This window comes from Phacochoerus africanus, chromosome 15, assembly GCF_016906955.1.
Source record: "Phacochoerus africanus isolate WHEZ1 chromosome 15, ROS_Pafr_v1, whole genome shotgun sequence".
Taxonomy (NCBI): domain Eukaryota; kingdom Metazoa; phylum Chordata; class Mammalia; order Artiodactyla; family Suidae; genus Phacochoerus; species Phacochoerus africanus.
This window is the reverse complement of record NC_062558.1, coordinates 34410971-34437105: the sequence shown is the minus strand read 5'-3', so window position 1 is coordinate 34437105 and position 26135 is coordinate 34410971. Positions and strand designations below refer to the sequence as shown.

At 45.0% G+C, this 26135-nt stretch overlaps 1 protein-coding gene across 4 annotated transcripts in view; it reads left to right on the top strand.

Annotated features, from left to right (window-relative positions):
• Window positions 1–26135, top strand: part of SUDS3 (SDS3 homolog, SIN3A corepressor complex component) — a 73348-nt gene that overhangs the window by 7459 nt on the left and 39754 nt on the right. For 2 of the 4 annotated variants that reach the window (XM_047759679.1, XM_047759680.1), the window contains exons 5-12: window positions 1766–1785; window positions 2487–2643; window positions 7979–8074; window positions 9241–9302; window positions 9460–9481; window positions 10633–10738; window positions 18788–18872; window positions 22225–22310. In XM_047759679.1, the coding sequence (XP_047615635.1) occupies window positions 1766–1785; window positions 2487–2643; window positions 7979–8074; window positions 9241–9302; window positions 9460–9481; window positions 10633–10738; window positions 18788–18872; window positions 22225–22310 (634 nt within the window). Of the gene's footprint in view, window positions 1–1765; window positions 1786–2486; window positions 2644–7978; window positions 8075–9240; window positions 9303–9459; window positions 9482–10632; window positions 10739–18787; window positions 18873–22224; window positions 24391–24434; window positions 25898–26135 lie in introns of those variants that run through there. The other 2 variants (XM_047759678.1, XM_047759681.1) reach the window with 2 other exon arrangements.

The window sequence follows — 26135 nt, the reverse complement described above, 5'->3', positions numbered from 1 at the left end:
GGAGGTCTGGGTTTCACCCCTCAGGCCACTGTCCTCTTTTTCTGGTCCCTTGACTCCAGCTTTCTGTGGATGGACCCCTCCTTTGTCTCCCTCAGTGAGTAAGTCTGTGTCCACCGGCACACAGAAAAGGATGTGGGGGTGCGGGGGAAGTGGGGGCTATAGCCCCTATGGTTCCGCCCTCAGATCCCGAGGCATCTGGTGGGGACGTCTTTAAAAGCCCCAGCCCTCTTCCTGCAGGTCCCTGTTAGCAGGGAAACGAGGTGGTGCTGTGGGGCTAAGGCCTGGCTTGAGGTCTACCTCCCATCCCTTTCGGGCTTAGGTCTTTAAGCAGCTGTTTGGTTGCCCATCTGTGGAGGGCAATGCTGATACCTCATGGACTTGCTCTAAAATGTAAGTAAGGGAAAAATCTGATGTGAGCCATTTTCCCTTAAGCGAGAACTGCATGGTGAGTGTTGCTATTTTTCGTAATTCTCTCAGTCCCGTCCTCCATGTTCTCTTATAAACATCCCTCCTGCGCCTCCCCCCAGGTAAAAATGTGGAAGGGCTCCTGAATTGGTCACACCTCGAGCTTTCAAAAGCACATTCCGTGCAGCTCTAAGCCGCCTACGTTTATTGTGCCTGGTGTCCCGCTGCTTTGAACAATACCACCAGCTCTGAGTACTGTCACTTGACTGGCTGGTGCAGGTGTGATTCCTGGACTGGCACAGACATCACCTGTCTGGTCCATTCACTTGGAGTCTGAAGCAGCTGTGGGAGTGAATGTGTTGGGCTGGGTGCCCCATGCTTCCCTGAGCCACTGATTTGAGGGCGTCTGGGGTGTAGGAAGTCATGAGCGGCTGTCCCTTTCCTCAGGTAATTGTCTCCTTCAACAGTTGTTAACGGATGTCCGGATTCTTCATCTCTAGTTCCTAAAACTGAGCGTTTTGTGTGTTACTCTGCATGTGTTTTCTCTTGTGGAGGATGGATCCACAGGGTTGGGGCTATGGTAAAACAGAAGCAGCATCCACTGGGGTTGTTGCTCCACCAACAGTATTTGTGGTCTGGAGTTGCATTCGGAGACCAGAGGCTGAAGGCACAAGTGTGAGCAGAGGCATGGCAACCTGAGAGCAGAGCCCTGGGAGGGCTCGGGACGCTGCCCCTTGAATTCTCAGGGCATGTCCTTCCTCACTAGACGGAGGCCCATGCACAGGGCTTTAAGAGCATCTATATTGCTTGTTTTTGGAGTAATTGCATTATTTCCTCCTGGTCTGTCCTACCAGGGTGTGGACTGATTGGATTGGTTGAAGGAGGGGCTGACTTTGACTTTGATTTCGCCAGGGTAGTTTGGTTCCTGCTACTTGGATTTTGCCCTTGCGCAGAACTCCCAGAGCAGGTTCTATCCAGGACCAAGTTTTTTTTTTTTTTTTTTTTTTTCAGGGCCACACCCACTGCATATGGAGGTTGCCAGGCTAGGGGTCAAATCAGAGCTGCAGCTGCCAGCCTACACCACAGTCACAGCGACTTGGGATCCAAACCACCACTGTGCGCTACACCATAGTTCATGGCAACGCTGGATCCTTAACCTCCCAGGGCCACATTTTAGCAAGACACATGTGCTTCCTGCACCATTCCCCTTCGTGTATGTCAACACTTCACTTTTGGAAACGTTTACTCTGCATCACCATGCTTTCAGAAAGCAATTACTGCTTCTAAATGAGTCTTAACATTACTGTCTAGAAAGGTGGCACAGCCTAGCGAATCTAATTTCCTGTTCTGTCTCTTTCAGAGCTCTTCCTCCAGCTGGAAGTAAGTACCATGGATCTTCTGGGTTTGCAGACTCCTTCTCACACTGGGCTCTTGCTCTCCCCATCTGGTAGCCTTTCCTTCCATCACCACATAGATAGTCGGGAAGCCCCTGCTGGAAGCCTCTGTCATTGTTCTTTTTTTTTTTTTTTTTTGGCTTTTGTTGTTGTTGTTGTTGCTATTTCTTGGGCCGCTCCCGCGGCATATGGAGGTTCCCAGGCTAGGGGTCCAATCGGAGCTGTAGCCGCCGGCCTACGCCAGAGCCACAGCAACTGGGGATCCGAGCCGCGTCTGCAACCTACACCACAGCTCACGGCAACGCCGGATCGTTAACCCACTGAGCAAGGGCAGGGACCGAACCCGCCACCTCATGGTTCCTAGTCGGATTCTTTAACCACTGCGCCACGACGGGAACTCCCATTGTTCTTTTTGATGGAAGGACATTTGGTCTCGGTTCAGAGATTCCATCCATGTGTCTTGTTGGTTGGGAGGCCTCTGCTTATTACAGGGGACTCAGGGGTACTCACCGCTGACTGCTTTCTATTTGGTCCAAATCTCACGTTGAAACTGCTTGGGTGTATGTCTGAATTTTGCTTGGTATAATTTCAGTATTTTCCTTGCACCTGAGCCCAGAGCCAGACTTTGGGTTGGAGCCCTGGCTGCCAGGGTCTTGTAGCCCTAGCCTGTGTTTTTCTTTTGCTCAGACTGAACAAGTGGAGAGAAATTACATCAAGGAAAAGAAGGCAGCAGTGAAAGAATTTGAAGACAAGAAGGTTGAGCTGAAAGAGAACCTGATCGCTGAGCTAGAAGAAAAGAAGAAGATGATTGAAAATGAAAAGCTAACTATGGAACTGACTGGAGGTAAGAAGGCACCACAGGTCAGGGTCTTGGGAGACCCTAGGGGGGAAAGCGGGGCCCCAGTGCTGACTCCTGTCTGACATCTTGGTTCTTTTTGTGTATGTGCGTATTTTCTAGGGCCGCACTCATAGCGTATGGAGGTTTCCAGGCTAGGGGTCCAATCGGAGCTGTTGCTGCTGGCCAGCACCAGATCCAAGCCGCGTCTGCGACCTACACCACAGTTCACGGCAGCGCCAGATCCTTAACCCACTGAGCAAGGCCAGGAATCCAACCCGAAACCTCATGGTTCCTAGTTGGATTCATTAACCACTGAGCCACGAAGGGAACTCCAGACATCTTGGTTCTTTATCAGAGCAAGTAAGCTGTAAAGAGGGTAGGCTTTGTAGTGGTGGTCAGAGTTCTAGCTCTGTCTAGCATTGGCTGTGTGACTTTAATCAAGCCACTTAACCTTTCCAAGCCTATTTCCCCCTCTATAAAATGAAGCTGATCATATCTGTCTGTGGTTGGAAGTATGAGAGACTAGGACAGGGTCCTGTCTAGAGCAGGTGTTGGGCGAGTTAAATGGTAGACCTTTAATAGTGACTGCAGCCTCGGGCTTCTGCAGTATTTAATGTAATTCCTGGGTTGGCCACCATTCCTGTCTTGGTTATGTTCACAATTCCCTCTTTGGTGGCGGGAAATCTTGTCTGTTTCAGTCTGCCTTCGTTACAGAAAAGGCATTGTCTTCCTTTGGCCTAGATCTGAGAACAGAGGCTATGGCTGTATCATCTTTGCTCTTAGATCCGTTTGCCCCAGGTGTTACTGTGAACATCTCAGAAAGGGTTGGTAGCAATTCAGCTGGAGTAGCTAAGTTCAACTGTTCTCTTGTAAAGGTAGTAAAGTTGCATTAGACTCAGAGCTAGTCCCTCCCTGGTCTTCTAGGATTTAGTCATCTGCGTGGGGGAACTCAGCAGGGTGTAGGCAGGATTAAGGGAGAAGCAGCGTGGGGTGACTCCTCTCTTGCCATATGTAGACTGATGACTCCTAGAAGGATACGGGCCGGGAGTTGGCTGGAACTAGCTATTTTATTTTATTTTTTTTATTTCTTTTTTTTTTGTCTTTTTGCCATTTCTTGGGCCACTCCCATGGCATATGGAGGTTCCCAGGCTAGGGGTCTAATCAGAGCTATAGCTGCCAGCCTATGGCAGAGCCACAGCAACGTGGGATCTGAGCCGCATCTGTGACCTACACCACAGCTCACGGCAATGCCAGATCCTTAACCCACTGAGCAAGGCCAGGGACCAAACCTGCAACCTCATGGTTCCTAGTCAGATTGGTTAACCACTAAGCCACAACGGGAACTCCAGGAACTAGCTATTTTAGAACTTGGCAAAATTTCCATCAGCAAATATTGCAAGGCATGTTAGTAGTGAGTTTGCCACTTGGATGTGTAAGTGGCCTGCCTTCTGTGCACCCCAAAATTGAACTCTTACAGTCACGTTCAGAAGGTCTTAAGGCTGTCTGATTTTTGTAGGGGGTCTCTAAATACCTGTTGTTATATATGCCCTTAAGGCTGACTTTGAAGCTAAAAGTAACAGTTAAGAGCTGTATGTCCCCTCTGTTTCTGGTGCTGTGACAGTGTGGTCCTTCAGCTGACATAGACCTCTAGCTCTGGTCCCCATTATACACTGTTGATCATGTGGTTGTGTCTAAAGTAGGAGTCTGACTCTTGAAAAATCTCTCCTCTTGATAACCAGCACATTGAAAGTCATGGCATCTATTAACCCCAGATTCCCAATCCATCCCACTCCCTCCCCCTCAGCAACCACAAGCCTGTTCTCCATGTCCATGATTTTCTTTTCTGTGGAAAGTTTCATATGTGCCATATTAGATTCCGGATATAAGTGATATCATGTGGTATTTGTCTTTTTCTTTCTGACTTGCCTCACTTAGCATGAGAGTCTCTAGTTCCATCCATGTTGCTGCAAACAGCATTATTTTTTTCTTTTTTATGGCTGAGTAGTATTCCATTGTATATGTACCACATCTTCTTAATCTAGTCATCTGTCGATGGACATTTGGGTTGTTTCCATGTCTTGGCTATTGTGAATAGTGCTTCAATGAACATGTGGGTGCACATGTCTTTTTTAAGGAAAGTTTTGTCGGATATATGCCCAGGAGTGGGATTGCTGGGTCATATGGTATTCTATATGTAGTTTTCTAAGGTACCTCCATACTGTTTTCCATAGTGGTTGTACCAATCTGTATTCCCACCAAAAGTGCAGGAGAGTTCCCTTTTCTCCATACCCCCTCCAGCATTTGTTATTTGTGGACTTACTACTGATGGCCATTCTGACTGGTGTGAGGTAGAAAATTGACAGAACACTGTAAACCAGGTATAATGGAAAAATAAAAATCATTATAAAAAAATTTAAAAAGTCATGGCAGAAGGAATGAATTCCTTGAAGGCCACTGACAGGGCTCAGAAATGTGGTTTGGTGAGAAAGGATGCTGAAATAGCATTTTCAGAACAGCCCGTCTTGTTTTTGTTGAAATGTCTTTTTATTTAAATGGCAAGTGCAGTGGTACCTTATCCAGTACCAGTTGGCCTGCCCGTTTTCTGACCTGTACACCGTCTTCTCTGACAGTGGCTCTGGCTGGCATGGATGCCTCATCGCTCTCTGCTAGAGCCACCAGATGCTCTGAGCCTTCATTAGGCCGGTGGGAAATATTGTCAGTTTATAGCTGTTCCCTTTCCATCTGCAAGGAAGGCTGCAGTCACCTCACCTGTCATTTGACATCCTGGTTATTGACAAGTGATAGACATTGTTTGGCCAGGCAGTTTTACAGCCAGAACCTTAACGGAAACAGGAGGAGTCCTCAGTGACTTGAGAGGCCAAGCCTGCCAGGGCAGAAAAGACAGATAACTGTGGGGAAGTCGCTTGTGACACGTAAAATAGATTACAGAAGTGCTTAAAGCTAGCCATGGGCGTTAAAGGTACCGATGTCCTTCCTCAAGCCGTTTGGTACCCTTGGTGTGGAAAGCGCTGCCAAGGTAATGATGGAGTGTGGAGGAGGAGGCGCTGGAGCTGGAAGGGTAATGAGCGTTTCCACAGATGGTGCTGCTGTGAGCTTGGCTTAAAGGCCCATTTCCTTCCCCTCAGTGAGTGACTTATTTCACCTTTGTGGGTTGATGCCCAGTCTCAGTGTGGCCTGGCTCTGTCTGGGAATGTTATTTCTTAAGCTCTCCTTTTCGGGTTCAACATGAAGATCTCTTGAAAAACAAAGGGCTGTAAGAGGCTGACGAGAAGCTTAAGCCAAGACTGACACAGTTTCCAAGCTTTCCCCAGTGAAAGGTGGTTTAGAGAGCCAGGTCTCCCGAATGAAAGAAAAGATGTGTCCAGCTTGTTTCCACTGATTGTAAAATTTTAAAAGGCATCTGCAGTTGTAGTGATACGGGAGCAGTTTCACACAGTGTGGAATAGATGCCAGCGAGCAGGCAACCTTGTTAGTGGGGGGAGAAGAGGCCCCAGGTGAGTAGCGGGGGAGGGAGAACGAAGAGGGGCCCTGGATTTGGGGTGGAGCTGGCTTGTCCCCACGATGTTCTTTCCTGATGCTGCCCTTGCGGGACCCAGGGTGTGGAGGGGACTTAATCGGTTCGTTCTTGAACTGCTACCCCTGCCTTGGGGCAGCTTTGGCCTGATGGAGGTTGGTCCCTTCATTCCGGCCCTGGTTTGGCCACCGAAGACCTGAGCTTGATTTATTTATTTATTTACTTATTTATTTATTTAGGCTGCCTCCATGGCATGTAGAAGTTTCTGGGCCAAGGATGAAATTCTTGCCACAGAAGTAACCAGAGTCACAGGAGTGACAACGCCGGGTCCTTAACCTACTGTACCACAAGGGAACTCTGACTTGACCTTGATTTTTATCTCCCACCCCCATTTGTGGTCACCATGCGGCTTCAGTTTGTGATGTTGCCGTTAGAGAGGGGTGTGCCAGGGTTTGCTCCAGGCCTACAGTCCACCCCAGTGTTGCACTGCCCCTCCTGTGGGGGTGATTGCCCTTCTGCTAGTGTTGACTCTGCCTGGGCTTTTCTGTCATCTTCTTTTTCTTTAAAGAAGGGTGCTCCTCTGAATCACTGCCGTTCTTAAAAAAAATTTTTTTTTTTTTGGTCTTTCAGTAACTAAACAAGTATGGCTTTGTTTTCCTGGTGAAAGTATGTTCAAATGAAGCTGTTACTGCAGTTGTACACTGTAGGCAGTGGGCTGTGGGAATGAATGACTGGCCTTGAGAAATACAGAACCATAGGCCAGCTAGTAATTGCATGTTAATTGTGGGTAAATAATGTTATCAGGATCTTCTCTTGTAGGGACTGTGCTGTAAACACTGGTGAGCACCCATATCCCCCTGCAGCACCCACCCACTACACTCCCATTTCTTTTTTTTTTTTTTTCTTCGTCTTATTAGGGCTGCACCTGAGGCATATGGAGGTTCCCAGGCTAGGAGTTGAATTGAAGCCATAGCCGCCAGCCTCTGCCACAGCCACAGCAACGAAAGACCTGAGCTGTGTCTTCGACCTACATCACAACTCATGGCAATGCCGGATCCTTAACCCACTGAGCAAGGCCAGAGATCAAACCCACAACCTCATGGTTCCTAGTCAGATTCGTTTCCGCTGAGCCACGATGGGAACTCCTGCACTCCCATTTTATAGCTGCAGGCCCATGGCTGCCTGCTCCTTTGTTAGGTCTGTCTCTGCCCGCTCCGCCTGGAGAATAGAGAGTGGGGTTTACACTCGTCAAGGCCACATATGCGCTGTGGTTTGGAGGCATATGTGTGTGTGCCTCGTCTCATTGCTTGCCTGGCGTTTCTGTCACAAACGCTTCCCTGCTTCTGACTTAATTGTGGGATGTTCAGTTAGGTTTTGCAGATTGTATCCAAGGGAAGCAAACCCACAAAGAGGCCTCTGGGTCAGAGGGGCTTTCCAGTTAAAGCCAGTTAGAGGTGTTCTGTGCTTGGTGCTTGGGTCTGAGAGGAAAGCTGATTTCCTGCTTGGTGCCTGCCTCAGCCTGTCCACACTCCAAGGCCAGAGTGTTGGTTCTGGGATTCTGTCTGCCATCAGTGCACCAGATTGAGCCCCTTGGGACTCCTCCCGGTCAGACTCCCAGGAGACTCACCTTATTAAACTGGACTTGCCAGCCTGTTGCTTCTGGAGAGAAATAGCCCATTTCTCTGCTGCAGTGACAACGCTGGACCCTTAACCTTCTGGGCCACGAGGGAACTGCTGGGGCCGATATTCTTACACTACAAATTCTTACTGAGTTGGATAGATTGACCCATTCCTTTCTTGCCACAGATTCAATGGAGGTGAAACCCATCATGACCAGAAAGTTGCGGAGGCGACCGAATGATCCTGTCCCCATCCCAGACAAGAGGAGAAAGCCTGCTCCAGATATCCATTTGCATCAAGCCTTAATCACTTTTCCCCTAAGACTCTTGACTCCTAGGCTTTTCCGGTTGATAGAAGGTACATGGCCACTGTCCTGCAGAAATGGTCATGTTTGGTTGGAAAGCACATCTCTTTACCCACGAGATGGGGGGTGGCTCTTTTATGGTTGGGGTCCCCAACTGTTACTGCCTCCAGTGGGAGGGATCTAGAGAGCAGGTATTTGGAGAGGGACCCTGTGCCTTTTTTTTTTTTTGTCTTTTTTAGGGCTGAACCCGTGGCATATGGAGGTTCCCAGGCTAGGGGTCGAATCAGAGTTGTAGCTGCCGGCCTACACCAGAGCCACAGCAACACGGGATCCTTAACCCACTGAGCGAGGCCAGGGATCAGACTTGCAACCTCATGGTTCCTAGTCGGATTCGTTAACCACTGAGCCAGATGGGAACTCTGCTGTGCTGGTTTTAACACCCACTCAGAGATTCAGGGGCAGGTGGATAGTTCATGTACCTTAGGTTTTTCCACCTGTAAAATGAGGACAGTCATATCTGCCTTCTGTATACTTCAGTTAGCTCTGTCTCCAAAACAGTGGATTGCAAACTGTGCTTTAATTGAAGCAAAAGGCACTTGAGTCAGACATCTAGAAGCCCCTTTAATCATACACAGGAGAATGGGCAGGGGCCACATGGGGAGAAGTATTGTTTCCATCCTCTCGAGGCCATAATAAATAGCCATTTGTACATGGTGGCTTCATTGTTTTGTCTGCTGCTAGGAAAGGGCTTTCAGGTGCCTTCATTGTCACAGCTGAGAATTTGAGTTGCTAGGCAAGATTAATCCTGTACGTGTGTGGACATTGTCAGATCTTTGGAACAAAAGCATTTCATCAGTTGAGGGTGACGTGTCCTTCTGTGTCCCGTGCTCACAGTTTCTGTGATCGCCTAGGGAGTCTCTTTTCCCCTTCTTACCAGAGAGGTTTGTAAGGTGGGGCTGTGAATTCTGTTACGTACCCCACTCCAGGGCACTTAGTAGGAGGAGCAAAAAGCTCCAGGAGGTAAACTGCAGAAACATCATCAAACACACTCTCTTTGTAGAGTCTCAAATGCTGGCACCATCCTGTTGCTGTCTCTTTGTTTGGAAACCATCCTTTTCAGACACATTCCCTTAACTCTCAACACCCCAGCTAAACTATTTGTTAACAGATGAACAGATCATGGAAGATCTGAGAACGTTAAATAAGGTACAGTTGGATTTTTTTTTATTTATTTGAAAGCTTAGGCTTGATACAGTTTTCTGCTTAATTCACATGTTACTTGTGAAATCACTTTGATAAACCTGACACTTAAGTTGCGCCTGAAATGATGTTCTCTAAGATTTTTTCGTTGTTCTCCCTACAGCTGAAGTCACCCAAGAGACCAGGTAAGTGCACAATGTTACTGGCATTCGTGCAATCTTCCTGTCATGTTGTTGGGAAAGCATGCGAATACTTGGCAGGGAGTTACTACAACTTTCAAAAATACAATGTTCATCGTTTGGCTAGGAGCAGGCATCATGAAAACTGGAGGAAACCTAAAATGCACCCTCCCCTGTTTTTTTTTTTAGACCTTACATGTAAAGTTATTTTTGTCTTTTCCTTAAGATTTATTGTAAAAGGAACATTTTATTATTTCCTTCTGTGTAGACATCAGCTGTCAGTTTTAAGTACAAATCCATATCTGAAAATGCTGAAGGATTTTTCAGTGTTAGTCTGTGGAGCTTAGTACTGGGTATGCTGATCAGTGACCTTTCGCAGCCTGGTTCTGGTAAGGGAGCCGGCCGCTTCCAGTCCCCGCCTACAGAGCCGGCCCAGTGAGCAGATAGTTCCCCTTCAGAGCAGCGCTTCAGAGTCCTTGCTAGGCTACAAAATAGAATTCTGAACTGACAAGGCATTTTTTGTTTGTTTTAAGCACTGTGATTACTCACACACCCCTATACTTGCCAAGTCTTGGGAAGGAAAACAAGATTCTTCTCACTCTCAATAATTTCTTCCTGAGAGCCGCCGTGGTCCACAGAGAGGTCCAGAGTTTCTGAAGGCCTGGTGGGGAGGGGGTTTTGTGAGTAAGTGTGTGAGTTTAGCTGATTTGAACCACTGTAGCTGTTAGTACTGTTAGCTTGACTATATGTACCCAATAACCTGCTGTGCCTTGTGATAATGTTTCTGGAAATGATGTCATTTTTATGAATTTTAAGAGCTTTTTCTCATTCTTGGCCATTGGAGCTTCTGATGGTCAGTGATGTTTAGTCCTCCTCTGAGCAGCCTTGGGCAGATCCCTGAGCCTGCCCGGGCCTCGGGCTTCTCTGTGAAGTGAAGTTCACCTTTGCCTCACCATCCTCATGAGGTTGGTCTGAGGATGAAGTTAGATGTGATGTACATGAATTCTGTTGAATTCTCACTTATTGTAACTGTTAAGGCCGTGATAATCACGATTATTACCACCTTTTTAATGGCATTTCAGTTTTAAGTACCTTAGCTGTTGGACCACATGCTCGTTAGATGCTAAGTCATTGAAATATCTCTTTGGTTCCTCCAGCATCCCCGTCCTCTCCTGAACACTTACCTGCCACACCTGCAGAGTCTCCAGCTCAGAGATTTGAAGCCCGGATAGAAGATGGCAAATTGTACTATGATAAAAGATGGTATGTTACGGATAAACCCAGATGACTGGTTAGACTCTCAGAAGAACCATTTGGGAAGAGGGCTGGGGCTCCTCTATAGTTATTTTGGAGCCTGACTGCTGCTGAACTAATAGAATACTCAGGGTGGATTAACACTTAGAAGTGTATCAGGGGGATCTCTGGTGGCTCAGGGTTCACCAGCAGATCTGGCACTGTCACTGCTGTGGCTCTGGTCATTGCTGTGGCTCGAGTTGGACCCCTGGCCTGGGAAGTTCTGCATGCTAGGGACGTGTCCAAAAAAAAAGCACATCAAGAGTCTTGGGTTAATACTACCTGTTAGATGGTGTGGGGTTTTTTGCTTTTTTTTTTTGTCTTTTTTTGTTGTTGTTGTTGTTTTGTTGCTATTTCTTGGGCCGCTCCTGCGGCGTGGGTTTTTCATTTTTTATTTTGCTTTTCAGGGCTGTACCCACAGCATATGGAAGTTCCCAGGATAGGGGTCAAATTGGAGCTGCAACTGCCAGCCTACACCACAGCCACAGCAACTTGGGATCCAAGCCTCATCTGAGACCTACAGCACAGCTCATGGCAACACTGGATCCTTAACCCACTGAGGAAGGCCAGGGGTCAGACCCACATCCTCATGGATATTGGTTGGATTTGTAATCTGCTGAGCCGCAATGTGAATTCCTGGTGTGGTATTTTTTGGGGTGTTTTGGTCACCTAGCAGCATATGGAATTCCCCAGGCCAGGGATTGATTCTGAGCCTGAACTGTGACCTATGCCACAGCTACAGCAATGCTGGATCCTTAACCCTCTGTGCTGGGCTGGGGATCGAATCTGTATCCCTTCCACTGCAGAGATACTGTTAGGTGTTTGAAGGCAGTGTTTCCCCAAAATGTGTTCTGATAGTCACCCCCTTTCTACAGGCTGCTGTCATCATACTAGAATTTACAGGCTTATATCTTTGTGGTGCCCTTATAGACTGGGGTCAGGGTTTATGTTCCCCTCTACCTCCCCTTCACCTGTGCTGATGTGTGCTAATATTAATAAGTGTTCTGAGAAAGAAAGGATTTTATGGGCAGGTGAGTTTGGGGGCTGGCTACATGCATTAGGATGAGTAGGTTTCGTGTTGTAGCCCTCTTTGGGTCCTCTGAGCTGCTAATGTACACTGTGAGTTTCTAAGATGTTATTCAGTGTTGTTTATTTGATGCAGGTACCCTTTCACATACATCATCCTACTGCACGAGTATTCCAGGAAACATAGCAGGGGGAATTGTATCCTAAAACATAACTGATTTAGGCTGAAGACAGCTTGAAACCTTCAGACCACCACCTTTCCCTTTCATTGGGAAGGAAATGACAAAACAACCTTAAATATTCATGTATTTACTCTTTCCACAAACATTTTCTCTAACTAGGATTCTGCTAGGGGTCAGGTCACCTGACCCTGCCACCTTTTACACCTCTTTAAATTCTGATTTATCCCTTTGTTCATTGTCCACCGGCAGGTACACCCTTGCTCAGGTATAGTCATGGAGGACATGTCTTTGTGTTCTGCCTTTCTACTTGGCGATGTGGGGAATATTTTTCTGGGTTATCATATGGTTGCTGTAATTGTCATTTATGATGGTTTTATAATCTTTTGAGTTTAAATATATTCATTTAACTCCAAATTCCATAATTAGAGTAATGCTTATTGAATTTTTTTGTGTGTGTGTCTTTTGTCCTTTTAAGGCCGCACCCACGGCATATGGAGGTTCCCAGGCTAGGGGTCTAATCAGAGCTGTAGCCGCCGGCCTACACCACAGCCACAGCAACACCAGATCCAAGCCATGTCTGCGACCTACACCACAGCTCACGGCAACTCTAGATCCTTAACCCACTGAGTGAGGCCAGGGATCGAACCTGCAACTTCATGGCTTCTAGTCGGATTTGTTTCCACTGCGCCATGACGGGAACTCCTATTTTGAATGTTTTGAGCTTTCTTAGAGAAAAACCCTAGCATCATGTTAGTTGCTAATCTTATAGTGTTGTACTTGTGAAGTTGGCAAAAATGCTCAGAGACTAGTCATGCCTGAAACCAGTCAGTTCCACCTGTGAGGTTAAGGGTAGTTAATAACTCAGTAGGTGGTGAAGGCTGTCACTCCCTAAGCCTGAACTTAGTGACCTCTGCCCTTGTCATTTGGAGATTGTTTGGCATTCTTCAAAAAGGCCAGTTGCGTTGTATCCCAAAGTTGCTTATCAGAGCACTGCACCACTAGAGGGCAGGCCCTGACAGCCCAACACACCGAGGAGCGAAATAGGATGAAAAATGTTTCTAATAATGAAAACCAAATAACCTTTAAAGATCAAGCCCACACATAAGAACCATCTTCAAAAATGATGAGATTTATCACTAACTTTTTTACGGATCTATGAGTCTCAAAGCCATGTGATATTTCAGATGATGTGTGTTTTGTCATTGCGTTGCTTCTGATCTTCCTCCTGCTAAGGCTTAATCCTTAGACTTTATGAGATGTGTCTGGAGGGTGAAAATGCAGTAAAATAAAATTCTTGTTTCCCTAAAGAAAGAATCCACACTTACTGATGTTTCAGAATTTAGGCAGGAGTCAGGTGGGCTCTATTAGACCACCCAAGTATTTTAAAGGAATTTCACTGTCTCCCAGTGAATGCAGAAATCTTTAAAATAAGGTATCTGGGAACATTTTACTTTCAGTGACTTTAAAGATGCTTATTCTGTTGTTAAATGTTGAGACTACTGTTTTTTTCTATGTTCTGTGTGTTTCTCTTCTTTGGCCTCAGCTGTCATAGTTCATGATTCATCAGTTGAAAGGCAGGTCCCTCCCTTCCCCCTGGGTTTGGAAGGTGTTTATGGGAGTCCAGGCTGGTGCCTCCCATTGTTACAGATCTGACCGCCCACTTCCCACCAGGCTCTTGATGTTTGACCTCTGTGTCCTTATCAGCTTGGAGGCTTTCGTTCCTCCTTTTTCAGGCAGGCATGGTCTGTGGCCGAGGGGTCAGCCGAATTGCTTTCTGCTCTTCCCAGTGATGTGGAGTATTTTGGTGCAACATTATTTCTGGCAAAACATGTTTCATTGAGTTTTAAACGACTTCAGCAAAATGAGTGTGTTTCAGGCTTCCCACCTTGGCCTGAATGCTTATCAAGCTGCATTTCATTTTGAAAGATAAGCATCTTCCCTCGTCTTGATTTTATACTGCTTTTAAGACGTTTTATGTGCTGCCTTAAGTGTTCCTCACATTTTAATTTGGACTGATGACCCTCCTTAGAAAATACTGTGAAAGTGCCTGAGATTTTAAAATAACTCACTGATAGTGCCAGTGGACTGCCTTTTCTCTCCTCGCTTTAACCTAGGGCTGCTAGAATGAATCCAGTGAGGTTACTCACTTGGTCTGGGGATTTAACACTCCAGCCTTTGCCTGACACAGGAGACCATTAGCCCCTAACAGTGGTTTCCATCTAGAATGGGACTTTTGGAGGTCTTGTAGTTGGAACACAGTATTCATTTTTTTGGGGGGGGGGAATGAAACATTAATATCAGGATTCCCAGTAGGATACAAAATTAAATTAATTCAACCCCTTTCCTGCTCTACTTTTTGACCCACCTTCCAAAGAAATTGCTTTTTTCCATAATAGTGGTGGTTCTAGTTCACTGGCTTTAATAGTAGAGGTAAAGCTTTAAGAACTTAATTTTAGGGATTCCCAGGTCAGAATTTCCATTAGTAATAAAGTCAATTTGACATTTGGGGCTTGTTCTCTGAGGCTGTTTAAAGTATTTTTTCCAACAGAGATGACTTGTAGCTTTTAAAACGGGTTAATTAGCAAAAGGTGATGATATACATTTTTACTAATTTAGTGCTATTAGAACTGCTTTTTTTTTTAACATGTTTAATATCTAAACATATTTTGAATCCCCCCCCCTTTTATTAATAGGAGAAATTGCCAAGTAAATTTGTGTGGTAGGGTTGTCCTATACTTTTTGGTTTCATCTTTAAAGCCCCCCCCAACAAGCGCTTTAATTTTTTTTCCTTGGGATGCACTTTAATTTTTGAGGGCTTGTTTTTTTGTTGTTGTTTTTCCAGAGAATTTGTATTGTTAAATAGATTTGATATCCGGAGATGATGGTTCCCAAAGACAATGTTGTGGTGTGTGAGAATCCCCTGGAGGTCCCAGAGCCTCTGGTTTGGGAAACATGATGGCTAGCTCTCCTGTGGAGCATGTGGTGAGCAATGGTGGACATTCAAACCACCATCATTTGGTGATCCCACAGTAGGCAGCTTTGGGAGGTGGCCAGATATTTAAGTCCCAGACCACTTTCCAGGGGTAATAGAGTGGGTTGCACTGTTTCCTCCTGCTGTTTACTTGAAAGCCAGCCAGGTGTCTTGGGGTTTGAGTACTGGGCACATCTGGAGGAAGTTGCAGTCTCTGGAGAGTTTTTTTAATCTAATCATCTCCCAGAGTTGACTTTAACAGACATTGAGACATTAATTTTTTTTTTTTTGTCTTTTTAGGGCCGCACCCACAGCACATCGAGGTTCCCAGGCTAGGGGTCAAATAGGAGCTGTAGCCACCTGCCTGTGCCATAGCCACAGCAATGCAGGATCTGAGCCTGCGTCTGTGACCTACACCACAACTCATGGCATCACCGGATCCTTAACCCACTGAGTGAGGCCAGGGATCGAACCCGAGTCTTCATGGATACTAGTCTGGTTCATTAACCACTGAGACACGACAGGAACTCCTGAGAAATTAATTTAAAAAAAAAATTTTTTTTAATAGTTATTTCCCAAATACAATTTTTTTTTCTACTGTACAGCATGGTGACCCAGTTACACATACATGTATACATTTTTTTTTCTCACATTGTGTTCATAAGACATTAATTTTTGACATTAAGTTTTCTTCGTGACCTTTCTTTGTTACTTAGGTTATTTTCCAGTACCATGGCTGATAAGAAAACATTGTTTACTTTTTAATATAAGTAATACTTGTTTATTCTAGAACGATATGTAATAAAAGGAATAACATTCTTAGTTTACATTATATATGTATGTATACACACACATATATATGTATGTGTGTGTATATATATGTATATACACCACATATGTATGTGGCGCAGGTGTGATCCCTGGCCCTGGAACTTCCACATGCTGTGGGCATGGCCAAAAAAAAAAAATATATATATATATATATATATTTTATATAAAAAGCAGTGACCCAGGCCACAGCAGTGTCAACACCGGATCCTTAACCCACTGAGCCACTAGGGAACTCCCCACATTTTATATTTTTCTACAGTTTTAGCATATAAATTTATCAAGTTTTTTTTGTGTATGCATATGATACCCATGTAACATGCATTATATTGTCTTACATGCACAGGGACATAATGGACATAGTTTTTTTCTTGACTTAGCAGTATATTGAGCTCATTTCCACACTAGTAATATACTTCTATACCATACCTATAAAACTGAATATTTTCTTCTTCTGTGTTTTTATTCTAACCTTTATTCAAGACATTGCCATTTGCATAGGATGGTTGTTTTAGATGTGGAGAGAAACTCAGGTTTGAGTTTGCTATGAACTAATTCAGCCTTCCCTCATACTGTACAGTTCAGACCTTGTACTGTTACTTATTTAGCATAATGAAGGTCCCCTGACCCAATTTACCAACTAATCCCTGACCAAAAGTAACTTTAAAGCTAAGTCTAAACCCGTCTCACTGTTTTAATTGAATTTATGATTTGATTTCTTTTAACGGTGTTCTCAGGAAGTAAATTGACTCAGAAACCTGAGTTTCCATGGAGTTCCCGTCGTGGTGCAGTGGTTAATGAATCCGACTAGGAACCATGAGGTTGCGGGTTCGGTCCCTGCCCTTGCTCAGTGGGTTAACGATCCGGCGTTGCCATGAGCTGTGGTGTAGGTTGCAGACGCGGCTCGGATCCCGCGTTGCTGTGGCTCTGGCGTAGGCTGGTGGCTGCAGCTCCGATTGAGCCCCTAGCCTGGGAACCTCCATATGCCGCAGGAGCGGCCCAAGAAATATCAAAAAAAAAAAAAAAGAAACCTGAGTTTCCAGCTCCTAAGTAGGAGGTTAAAGAGTGCTCAGAACCTGGACTGGAAAGAGCTCATTGTGGGAATGAAGTACATCCTTTACTGTGGTATCCAGCAGTGGATTATTTCATTATACCAACAAAGCAATCTGTCTTCTTCCTAGCAGTGCTTTGCTGAGAGATGTATTTTGGTCAGAGTTACACGAGTTAGTGGGTCTGTTAGGCCAACTCTGGGCAGTCAGAATGATCCAAAGGTTATGTTCTTGACTGAATTGGGGCTGGCCCAGGCCAGGGCTGCCAGCAGTAGCTCAGCTGATGTTTCCAACTCTTGTCACCCAGCAGCTTGCTCCTTCCTCCTGTGGTAGTTGTTACTGACTTATTTGGGCTTTGGCCCTGGCTTCCTTACTTTCATCCTTGGCCTTGTCCTTGAACTCTTGAAAGAAGATGAAGCTGGTCCTGTATTAGTGGCTGTGAGACTAGAGGCAGGGGCTGAAAGGGGACAGTCTGCCTTGTCTACTCCATTCAGAGCAGCTCTGCCGACTAACTAGGCCAAATTAGATGTCCTTTAATGCAAATCTGGACACTCAGAATGTCACTTAGTTAGTACCTTGCCAGGTGTGATTATTTAATATTTGTCACTGCCGCTGTATTTGAAACTCCTGACAGCAGGGACCTTGTGGCTTGTTCACTGTCTATCTCCAGCCCCCTGCGTGGTCAGTTGGACACAGCAAGTGGCTGATGAGTATTTGTTGAGTGAACAATCAAAGTAAGAGTTGAATTTGGCCTGCCTTCTTGTTGATGGCTTATGTGGACAAGGCAAATAAGTACCAGAACAGTTGGTCAAGCCCGTCTATTCATTTTGTCCACCCAACCTTCTTCAGTGTTTTGGAGTGAAGGCAGAAAGGGGGAACAGACATTTTATTTGAAAATTTATAATTGACTTTTTTGAACTGGATCATATAGTCCAAAAATAAATACAGGAGTTCCCATCGTGGCTTACTTAGCAGAAATGAATCTGACTGGTATCCATGAGGACGCAAGTTCGATCCCTGGCCTGGCTTGGTGGGTTAAGGATCTGGTGTTGCTGTGAGCTATGGTGTAGGTCACAGATGCAGCTTGGATCTGGCGTTGGTGTCGCTGTGGCGTAGGCCACCGGCTACAGCTCTTATTGGACCCCTAGCCTGGGAACCTCCATGTGCTGTGGATGTGGCCCTAAAAAGGGAAAAAAAAAAAGTAAATACAGAGTTTTTCAGCCCTTTCCTTGGCCCTTTTTCCCCTCTACAGTGAGTAGGACCAAGAATGGAGGTTTTAGAAGAAGATTAGGTTATCAAATCTAATGCAGTGATGGGAGCCACAAATTAAAACTGAAATCCATACTGTTATTCCTGGATAATTTTTTTTGTGTGTGTCTTTTTAGGGTCACACCCATGGCATATGGAAATTCCCAGGCTAGGGGTTGAGTCGGAGCTATAGCTGCTGGCCTACGCCACGGCAGCAACACCAGATTTGAGCAGAGTCTGCAACCTACACTGAAGTTCACGGCAATGCCAAGGATCGAACTCACTTCCTTATGGATACTAGTCAAGAATTTGTTACCCCTCTTGGATGAATGGGAATTCCCTCTCCTGGATAAATTAAGGCTCCTTTAATTATATTTTTTTCATTGTGGTGGTTTTTTTTTCCTTCTTCCTTGCTTTTCTTCTTTGTTCCTTTCTTAAATTTGTGCCTTTAGCAATATTATACACTTAAAATTTATTCAGAGGGTAGGCTTTATGTAAAATATTCTTACTGCAAAAGAAAAAAAAAGTCACATAATAAAGAAGGTGGGAGAAAACTTTGGGAGGAGATGGATATATTCTGGCCCTGATGATGGTGATGGTTTCACAGGCATGTACCTATCCCCAAACTCATTGAGTTGTGTATGTTAATACGTACTGCTTTTTACATGTCAGTTATAACTCAATAAAAAATAAAACTGTATCTTGTTTCTGGCAGGTACCACAAGAGTCAAGCCATCTATCTAGAGTCAAAGGACAACCAGAAACTGAGCTGTGTGATCAGTTCTGTTGGAGCCAATGAGGTAAGGATTGAACTCCCTCACCATTTAGGAAAGCAAAATGGGACAGTTCTGCCACCAGGTGCCACCAAGAAAATACAGTGGAATCATAGTGTTAAATGTGGGTTGGATTCTAAAGTCAGTACTTGGAAGTAAACATTGCACACAGGCACAGCCACCCTTGAAAAAGCCCTTACTGTGCATCACCACAGTATATGCAGGTTTGTTTTCCTTGTGGTTTTGTGAACATCCCTTAGAGTAATTGAGTTGGGCATCACTGAGATGGACTGGATAGACTGCAGGAGAGAACACAAAGCAAGTCAGTGCGATATCTGCACATTGACATCCTGCTACTTTTTAAGGTAACTGTCTACTGAGACTGGGACTTGCCTGTGGAGCAAACTCCGTCTTTGTTATTTCTCTCAAGCTTTCATGTATACTAATAAATTGGTTTCCTGCTATGAGGATTTAATGAGACACCTGGCACAGGGTTTGGCACACAGTAAGTGCCCAGTAAATAGGTGCTGACCTGATCAGACCCACGCTGCTCTCCACCTGCTATCTCTCTAACAGACTGTCCTATTGTACTTCTGAACAACGAGCTACCAGTCTCGTGCCCTGAGGGACTGGACTCCTCCAGGCACTTCTGTATGATGGATCTGAAGGTTAGGCTCAGGGATGATATGACTCACCTGAGAGTTCTCCGCTGGCCCTTCATTAGGAGGATGTTAGCTGTGTGTAACAGGTATTGTTAGTGTTAGTTTAAAAAATAGTTTAAAACTTTAATATGGTTTGGCTTGATCTTTTATCAGTCCACAAATGTCTGCAAAGAAATTGATTTTTATGTGTCTAGTCTCTGTAGCTTATTCGTGCCAGTGCACAGTAAATCTAATGAAGCTGGATTATGAAATAACTTAAGCCTGTTCTATTCTCCCAGCTTCCTGAATTGAAAATGCCCTCAAATGTGACTAATTTGCAAAATGATTGTTTACTTAGAAGTTAGGGAGCGGCTTCCAGATAAATGAATGTCATTTTTCTCTGAGTTTGGGATCTGTGCATCACCCCAAGCCAAGTCAAAGCAGAGCTGGGGATCTCAGAGACTTTGTGGATGCTTTGCAAAGTAGGCTTTGTGATTTCACAGCAGAGTGCTTGTGCCTGGCTGTGCTGGTCACTGTACAAAGTACATGGAGTTCCTTAGTACCTGAACCTAACTTCAGAACCCCTGTGTTGTTCTCTGTGACACCTCAGGATTTTAAAGAAAATACAAATGCAAGTTAGATTTTTTTCTTTCTGTTGAAGATTGTCATCCTTTGACATAATAGAGTATCACTGAGTTCTGACAAGGAGAACAGTGATACTGAGACATGTCTTCTGGAGAGGAGAAGCCTCAATGTGTGGCATGCATGCCACTCTGGTAACAGGGAGACAGTTTTCTCCTCTTGGGAGTATTCCAGCTCATTTTCCAGGTCAAATCTTAAGTGACATCGAAGCTACTTGGCCTCTGCATGACTTGACTCTGGGCTTATTTAGTGTGTGGGTCTGGGTATGCTGCTGGTGACTGCCTATTCAGCCCTCCTTGGGGTCAGTTTTCAGTTTAAAGTTGTTTTGCAAGGTCCTTTAGAGGCTCAGCTTCATGTGCGATCCTTATTTTTATTTTATTTATTTATTTTTTTGTCTTTTTGCCTTTTCTAGGGCCACTCCCGTGGCATATGGAGATTCCCAGGCTAGGGGTCTAATCAGAGCAGTAGCCACTGGCCTATGCCAGAGCCATAGCAATGTGGGATCCGTGCCGCGTCTGCGACCTACACCACAGCTCATGGCAATGCCAGATCCTTAACCCACTGAGCAAGGCCAGGAATCGAACCTGCAACCTCATGGTTCCTAGTCAGATTCGTTAACCACTGCGCCATGACGGGAACTCCAACGATCCTTATTTTTAAACCAGTGTATTTGACTTTAAAGTCTATCTGTTGTTAAATAATCACAGTAAGGAAACTGAGATGAAACTGAAAATAGCTTTTTTTTTCCTGAATAAGCTTTTTATTTAAAAACTGAGTGGGGGGAGGGGGAGATATATCTGTTGACTTGTACTTGAATATGTGGCTGAGATGCAGATCTTTAAAAGACATAGGTTTCTGTCTCCATCTAATTTCACGTTAATTACATGCTGAGAGAGAGGAGAGCCGCCTGCCGTGGTTTAGTCAGGAAAAGCAAGGGGCCAGGAGTCCCATCAGACAAGTTGACTCAGCCTTGCTCTTCTATGAAATGGGGGTGACAGCACTTCATGGGGTTGTTCTGAAGATAAGCTCAGCCTGGTCTGGTGCCCAGTCATCCCTCCCACAAGGTGGGTCAAGTGACTGAGGCCACTGCTCTGCTTCTCATCCCTGGTGGCAGGAATGCCAAGTCCTGAGTGCTCTTGGCTCTGGCAGGTCCCTTGCTGGAGGATTTCGTCCTCACCTCTATAGAGGAATACTCCTGCTCTATAAGATGCCAGGCAGCAAATCCCATCCGTGGGAGCATGTTGTGGTCAGGAGGGAAGGACTCTTGTAGGCTGATTTGGCCTTCTCAGGATCCTTATTGGGCCTTACTTCACTCAGGGGCATTTTCTTGTTGTTAATCTTTTTTTTTTTCCTTATGACCATTAGCCTCAACTCCCAGGAAACCAGAATATTGAAAGGCTAGAATAGGGAAGTTCCTTGGGGCATGGAAAATATTTCCAAATTTAATTGAAAGTTTATGTTCATGAATATATGTGTCTTTTTTTTTTCTTTTGTCTTTTTGCCATTTCTTGGGCCACTCCCATGGCATATGGAGTTTCCCAGGCTAGGGGTCCAATCGGAGCTGTAGCCGCCAGCCTATGCCAGAGCCATAGCAATGTGGGATCCGAGCCGCGTCTGCGACCTACACCACAGCTCACGGCAACGCCAGATCGTTAACCCACAGAGCAAGGGCAGGGATCGAACCCGCAACCTCATGGTTCCTAGTCAGATTCGTTAACCACTGCGCCATGACGGGATCTCCAGAATATATGTGTCTTGAATGTTGGTCATGCCGTAATCGAACCAAATCAAAAAGGTTCCTCAAGGTGAAGGAAAAAATGGAACTCTAGATTACTGTGCTTTCCATTTTCTTGCCCAAAGGTCTCAGGGTGATGGCTGGGAGAAAGGAGGCCAAGGGCTAATGGCTGCTTTCTGCAGTAGAGGCTGCCTTTAGGATGCCGGAGGTCAAGGAGGTCTCTGGAGGCCTCACGAGTTGACAGGAAGAGGTTGCCAGTTGTCTGCCCCCACCTCATTCATGCCAGTATCTCAGTGCTCTGGAAAGTTCTCCCCTCAGCAATGGCCTCTCTCATCTCGTTCCTTTTCCTTCTCCTCTGCAGATCTGGGTGAGGAAGACAAGTGACAGCACCAAGATGAGGATTTACTTGGGCCAGCTTCAGCGAGGGCTCTTTGTGATCCGCCGGAGGTCAGCGGCTTGACTTTCTACAGTGTTCTTCCCTTGACCCCTTTTCTGGAGTGGTTTTTGGCTTTGTTTTGTTTTCTTCTTCATAGATAGTTTTTAACTTGGGAAATGCTCCTCGGCCTTGGAAAGTGAACACTGTTGTGGATTCCGAGAGTCACTTTTGTGGCCGGCCACTCCCTGCCTTTGTGTTATTCTTCCCCTGCCTCGATACTTTTCAGTCATCAGTTGGCATGAGACTATTTTATCAGGAGTATTGGGAGCTTGCTTTACTTACTCCTTTGTTGTTTGATTATACTTTGTCTTATTTTTTTTTTAAGCCTCCTTTGAGTCTTTTTAAAGCCTCCTTTGAGTTTGAAGAGACAACGCTATTAGTTACCTTTAGGTCTTTTTACCATGAACAAGCACAGGAAGTGATACACTCTACAGTGCATTTTTGAGTTTTGAATCTGATTAGCAGATCACATAGCTACCTTCCTTGTCAAGCTCAATTCACTGTTTCCTCAGAAGCTTGGGGCAGAGGTCCCAGCAGAGGGAGATTAATTCTCCTGGCTCTAAGCCTTCTTGGAGAAATAAATACCTTGTGCAACATCTGGCGTATGCCATCCATTCCACTGGCTGAAAGACAAACATTTGCCTGGGAGACGATGCGCATAGCAGTATATGGGGTTGGGAGAAGGGGGCCATTTCTTATTCATAAAGTGCTGAAGGTGCTACATTTTAAATGTTGTTCAATGCAGGTGGTATATTCAGGCACATTTGCTGTACCCCAAACTGGAACAGGAAGTGGTCATTTCAGTTCTCACCTGTAATTCACTCCTTTCTCCCGTTCCCAAGTAGGTGAAGTGGTCCCTGCTGCTGCTTGGCTGATGGCCTGGGTTGTCTGTTGTAGGTGGGGAGGTGAGGTTGATAATTCGATCATTGGTGGTCCGTGGACTCTCACTCATAGCTCCCATTGACTCTTGTCGCTGATGCCATTGTTGCCTTTGGTCATCCAGACCTGTGGAACCTTGTTCTGGGCGCTCCCAGCCTCCCAGGAGATGTGGCCTAGGCTGGAGGTAGAGGAGCCGTGACTCCCTGCACTTTCCCTAATGAATCCTGATGAAACAGCCTGCACCTTCCCTGCCCCCTTTCCCTCCTTCAGATAATTGGAGAAATGACTCATTGGGTGATGGGGTTTTGTTTTTGTTTTTGTTTCTTACATATCGCAGTTGCCACCGTAAGATTTTTAAAGTATTTGGGGTTAGGGCAGGTGTTAGCATCTCCACGGGCAATCAGTAAAGTAGTTCTTCCATGTCTTAGTTAATATTTGTAAATAATTCCCTTGGTCTCAAGTGATTCTCTTCCTGTTGTCTCTGGATGTACATACCCTGAAGCCAGTTGGGGAGCTGTGATGGCAAGTGAATCACCTCCAGTGTTCTGGCTTCCACAGAGACCAAACTTTCCTGACTCAGAGTAGACTTGTACAGATACGTTTTAGTTTTAATTTATAATCTAATTTTTCTTGCATTTTTTTTCCTGGTATTGGAATCTCATTTAGAAAACAGGATAAATGATGCTGTTTATCAAAAGCTTCCTGGGTGTTCTGTGTTTCTTTGTCTCCCAGCCCCCCATTATTACACTCTCTATGGAGTGAACTAGATCTGCAATTAGCTGGGGCTTCACGTTTTTTTTTTTTTTTCCCCCCCCGCTTTTTAGAGGCATGTGGAGGTTCCCAGGCTAGGGGTCCAATCGGAGCTAAATCTGTCAGCCTGAGCCATAGCAAAAGGGATCCTAACTGTGTCTGCGACCTACACCACAGCTCACAGCAATACCAGATCCTTAACCCACTCAACAGGGCCAGGAATCGAACCCACAAACTCATGGTTACTAGTTGGATTGTTTCCGCTGCGCCACAATGGGAACTCCTGGAGCTTTGCTTTTTGTTTCTTCCTGGTGGCCTTGGCTTTAAGGGAGGATCTCTCTTGATTGAATTGTCACCGTGGTTTGCGACAGTTCTCCCAACTTCATTGTCTCCTAGTACCCTGTCATGGAAATCTGTTTAGATATATTTGTGTGGCCATTAAAAGTGGGGTGTTTTTTTGTTTGTTTGTTTTTGTTTTTGTTTTAATGATTGTCTTGTCTTCCTAGCACTGTACCAGAAGTTTGTTTTTTGGGGGGAAGAACCGTATCGATAACCATTTGACAGCATCAAAGCAACAGCAAGTTCTCTTGTTCTCTCGCCTTGCCTTGTGGTGGTTCCTTTGTGCTTTTGCGAAATAACTGTTGAAGACTGGATACTTTCACCTTTTCTGTAAATGTGAGGGTGTTTGAGACCATGCTTCAGCATGCTCTCGGCCACATCACTGCCTTCTGCTCCTCAGTATCTTCACAACCCTTACAAATCATGATCTTGTGAAAAAGGGGGGAACTGTGAGGTGCACCTGAGACACAGCACGGTAAATTCTATTCCTGATCCCAGAAGATTTACTTTTTAGTCCCTTTAGAGCTGAAAAATCAGCAGTTCAACCCCTCAGATAGGCCCCTTGTGGTGAACAGGGGTGGAAGAGCCACCCTTGTTAGGAGGTGGGGGTGCTTTTGTGATGGGCAAAACTGAGCCAGGGAGGGAAAAAACAGTTTGAGCTTCCTAGAGTAAGAGGGTCCTGGCTTCTTATTCCAGGAGGTCTTTATTTCTCTTTAGACCCCAGGCATCAGATGAATTCTCAAATCCCAACTGTTTCTGCAAGTGATACTTTGATAAAGTTTGGTTCAGACAATTTTGATCAAGAACCTGTTTTGATTCCATTTAAGAAGCTGTGTGTGTGTCACTTGATCAAGAGCCTATATGTGTGTTTGGTCAAGGTGTTGTCCTCAAGAATTGCAAACAGTGTTTGCTATGGATGTGTTCTAATGTTTCTTTTACCTCCATTTGGGGGTTTTTGTGTGCCTCCCCCAGCTCCCCTCTCTAAGCCAGTGTCCTCTTGAGCAGTTTCCAGATTTCGGGTAGCCATACCAAAGCCAGGATGTTTTCATTCATTTGGTTACCAGTATTTATGGGAGTCTAACTACCTGACTTAGCTTCAAACAAACAAACAAACAAAAACACAACTTTTAACTGGAGTCAGTGTAAGATCCCAGAGGATCTGCAAATCAAGCTAGTCATATTTGTATGAGACCCTGTTTTCAGGATTGGGTGACTTTTCTAAGAGAAATATAGGGGGTGGGTAGGGTTGGTTGCGTTTTTCTTTTTTTTTTTTTAACCTAACTTGGGAGTTCTGTTTTCTACAATGTTTTTAGTTTTGTTTTTCTATTTACATTTCCTTTTAGCCTGTATTTTTACTAAATTTCCTCCCAATCCAGAAAACTTGTTTCTAACCTGGGAATTTGAAATCTCAGTACTTGAAGTTACAGTATTTTTTTTCCAGAAGAATTTAAACCACTTTAATATCAGAACATGGGGGAAACGTATTGCAGCCATTTCAAGCAGTTGGTGGGCTTTTTATACAATAACATCATTAACTGGTACATAAAATGTTCTGAAAGGTGAATGTAAACTGTAAAAAGTAGAGGGTTTTTTTTTTTTTAATAACAATAAACTTTCAAAGAGAAAACCAGCATGTAGTCTGTGTTATATCCATTGACTTGATAAATGATTGAAACTTATTTTAGGTTTTCCCTGCAGTGATTGTGGGGGGAGGAAGTTGGGAAAGAGGGAGGGTCTACTAGACCTGCGCTTGTGGTGAGACACGGAGCGGAGCAAAGTCAGGGTCTAACTTTCGGGTTTGTAAAGAGCAATCTAGGGTTGTCGACCCTTAAATGTAGTCTACTGTCTCCTGGTTAGAGAGGATAAGA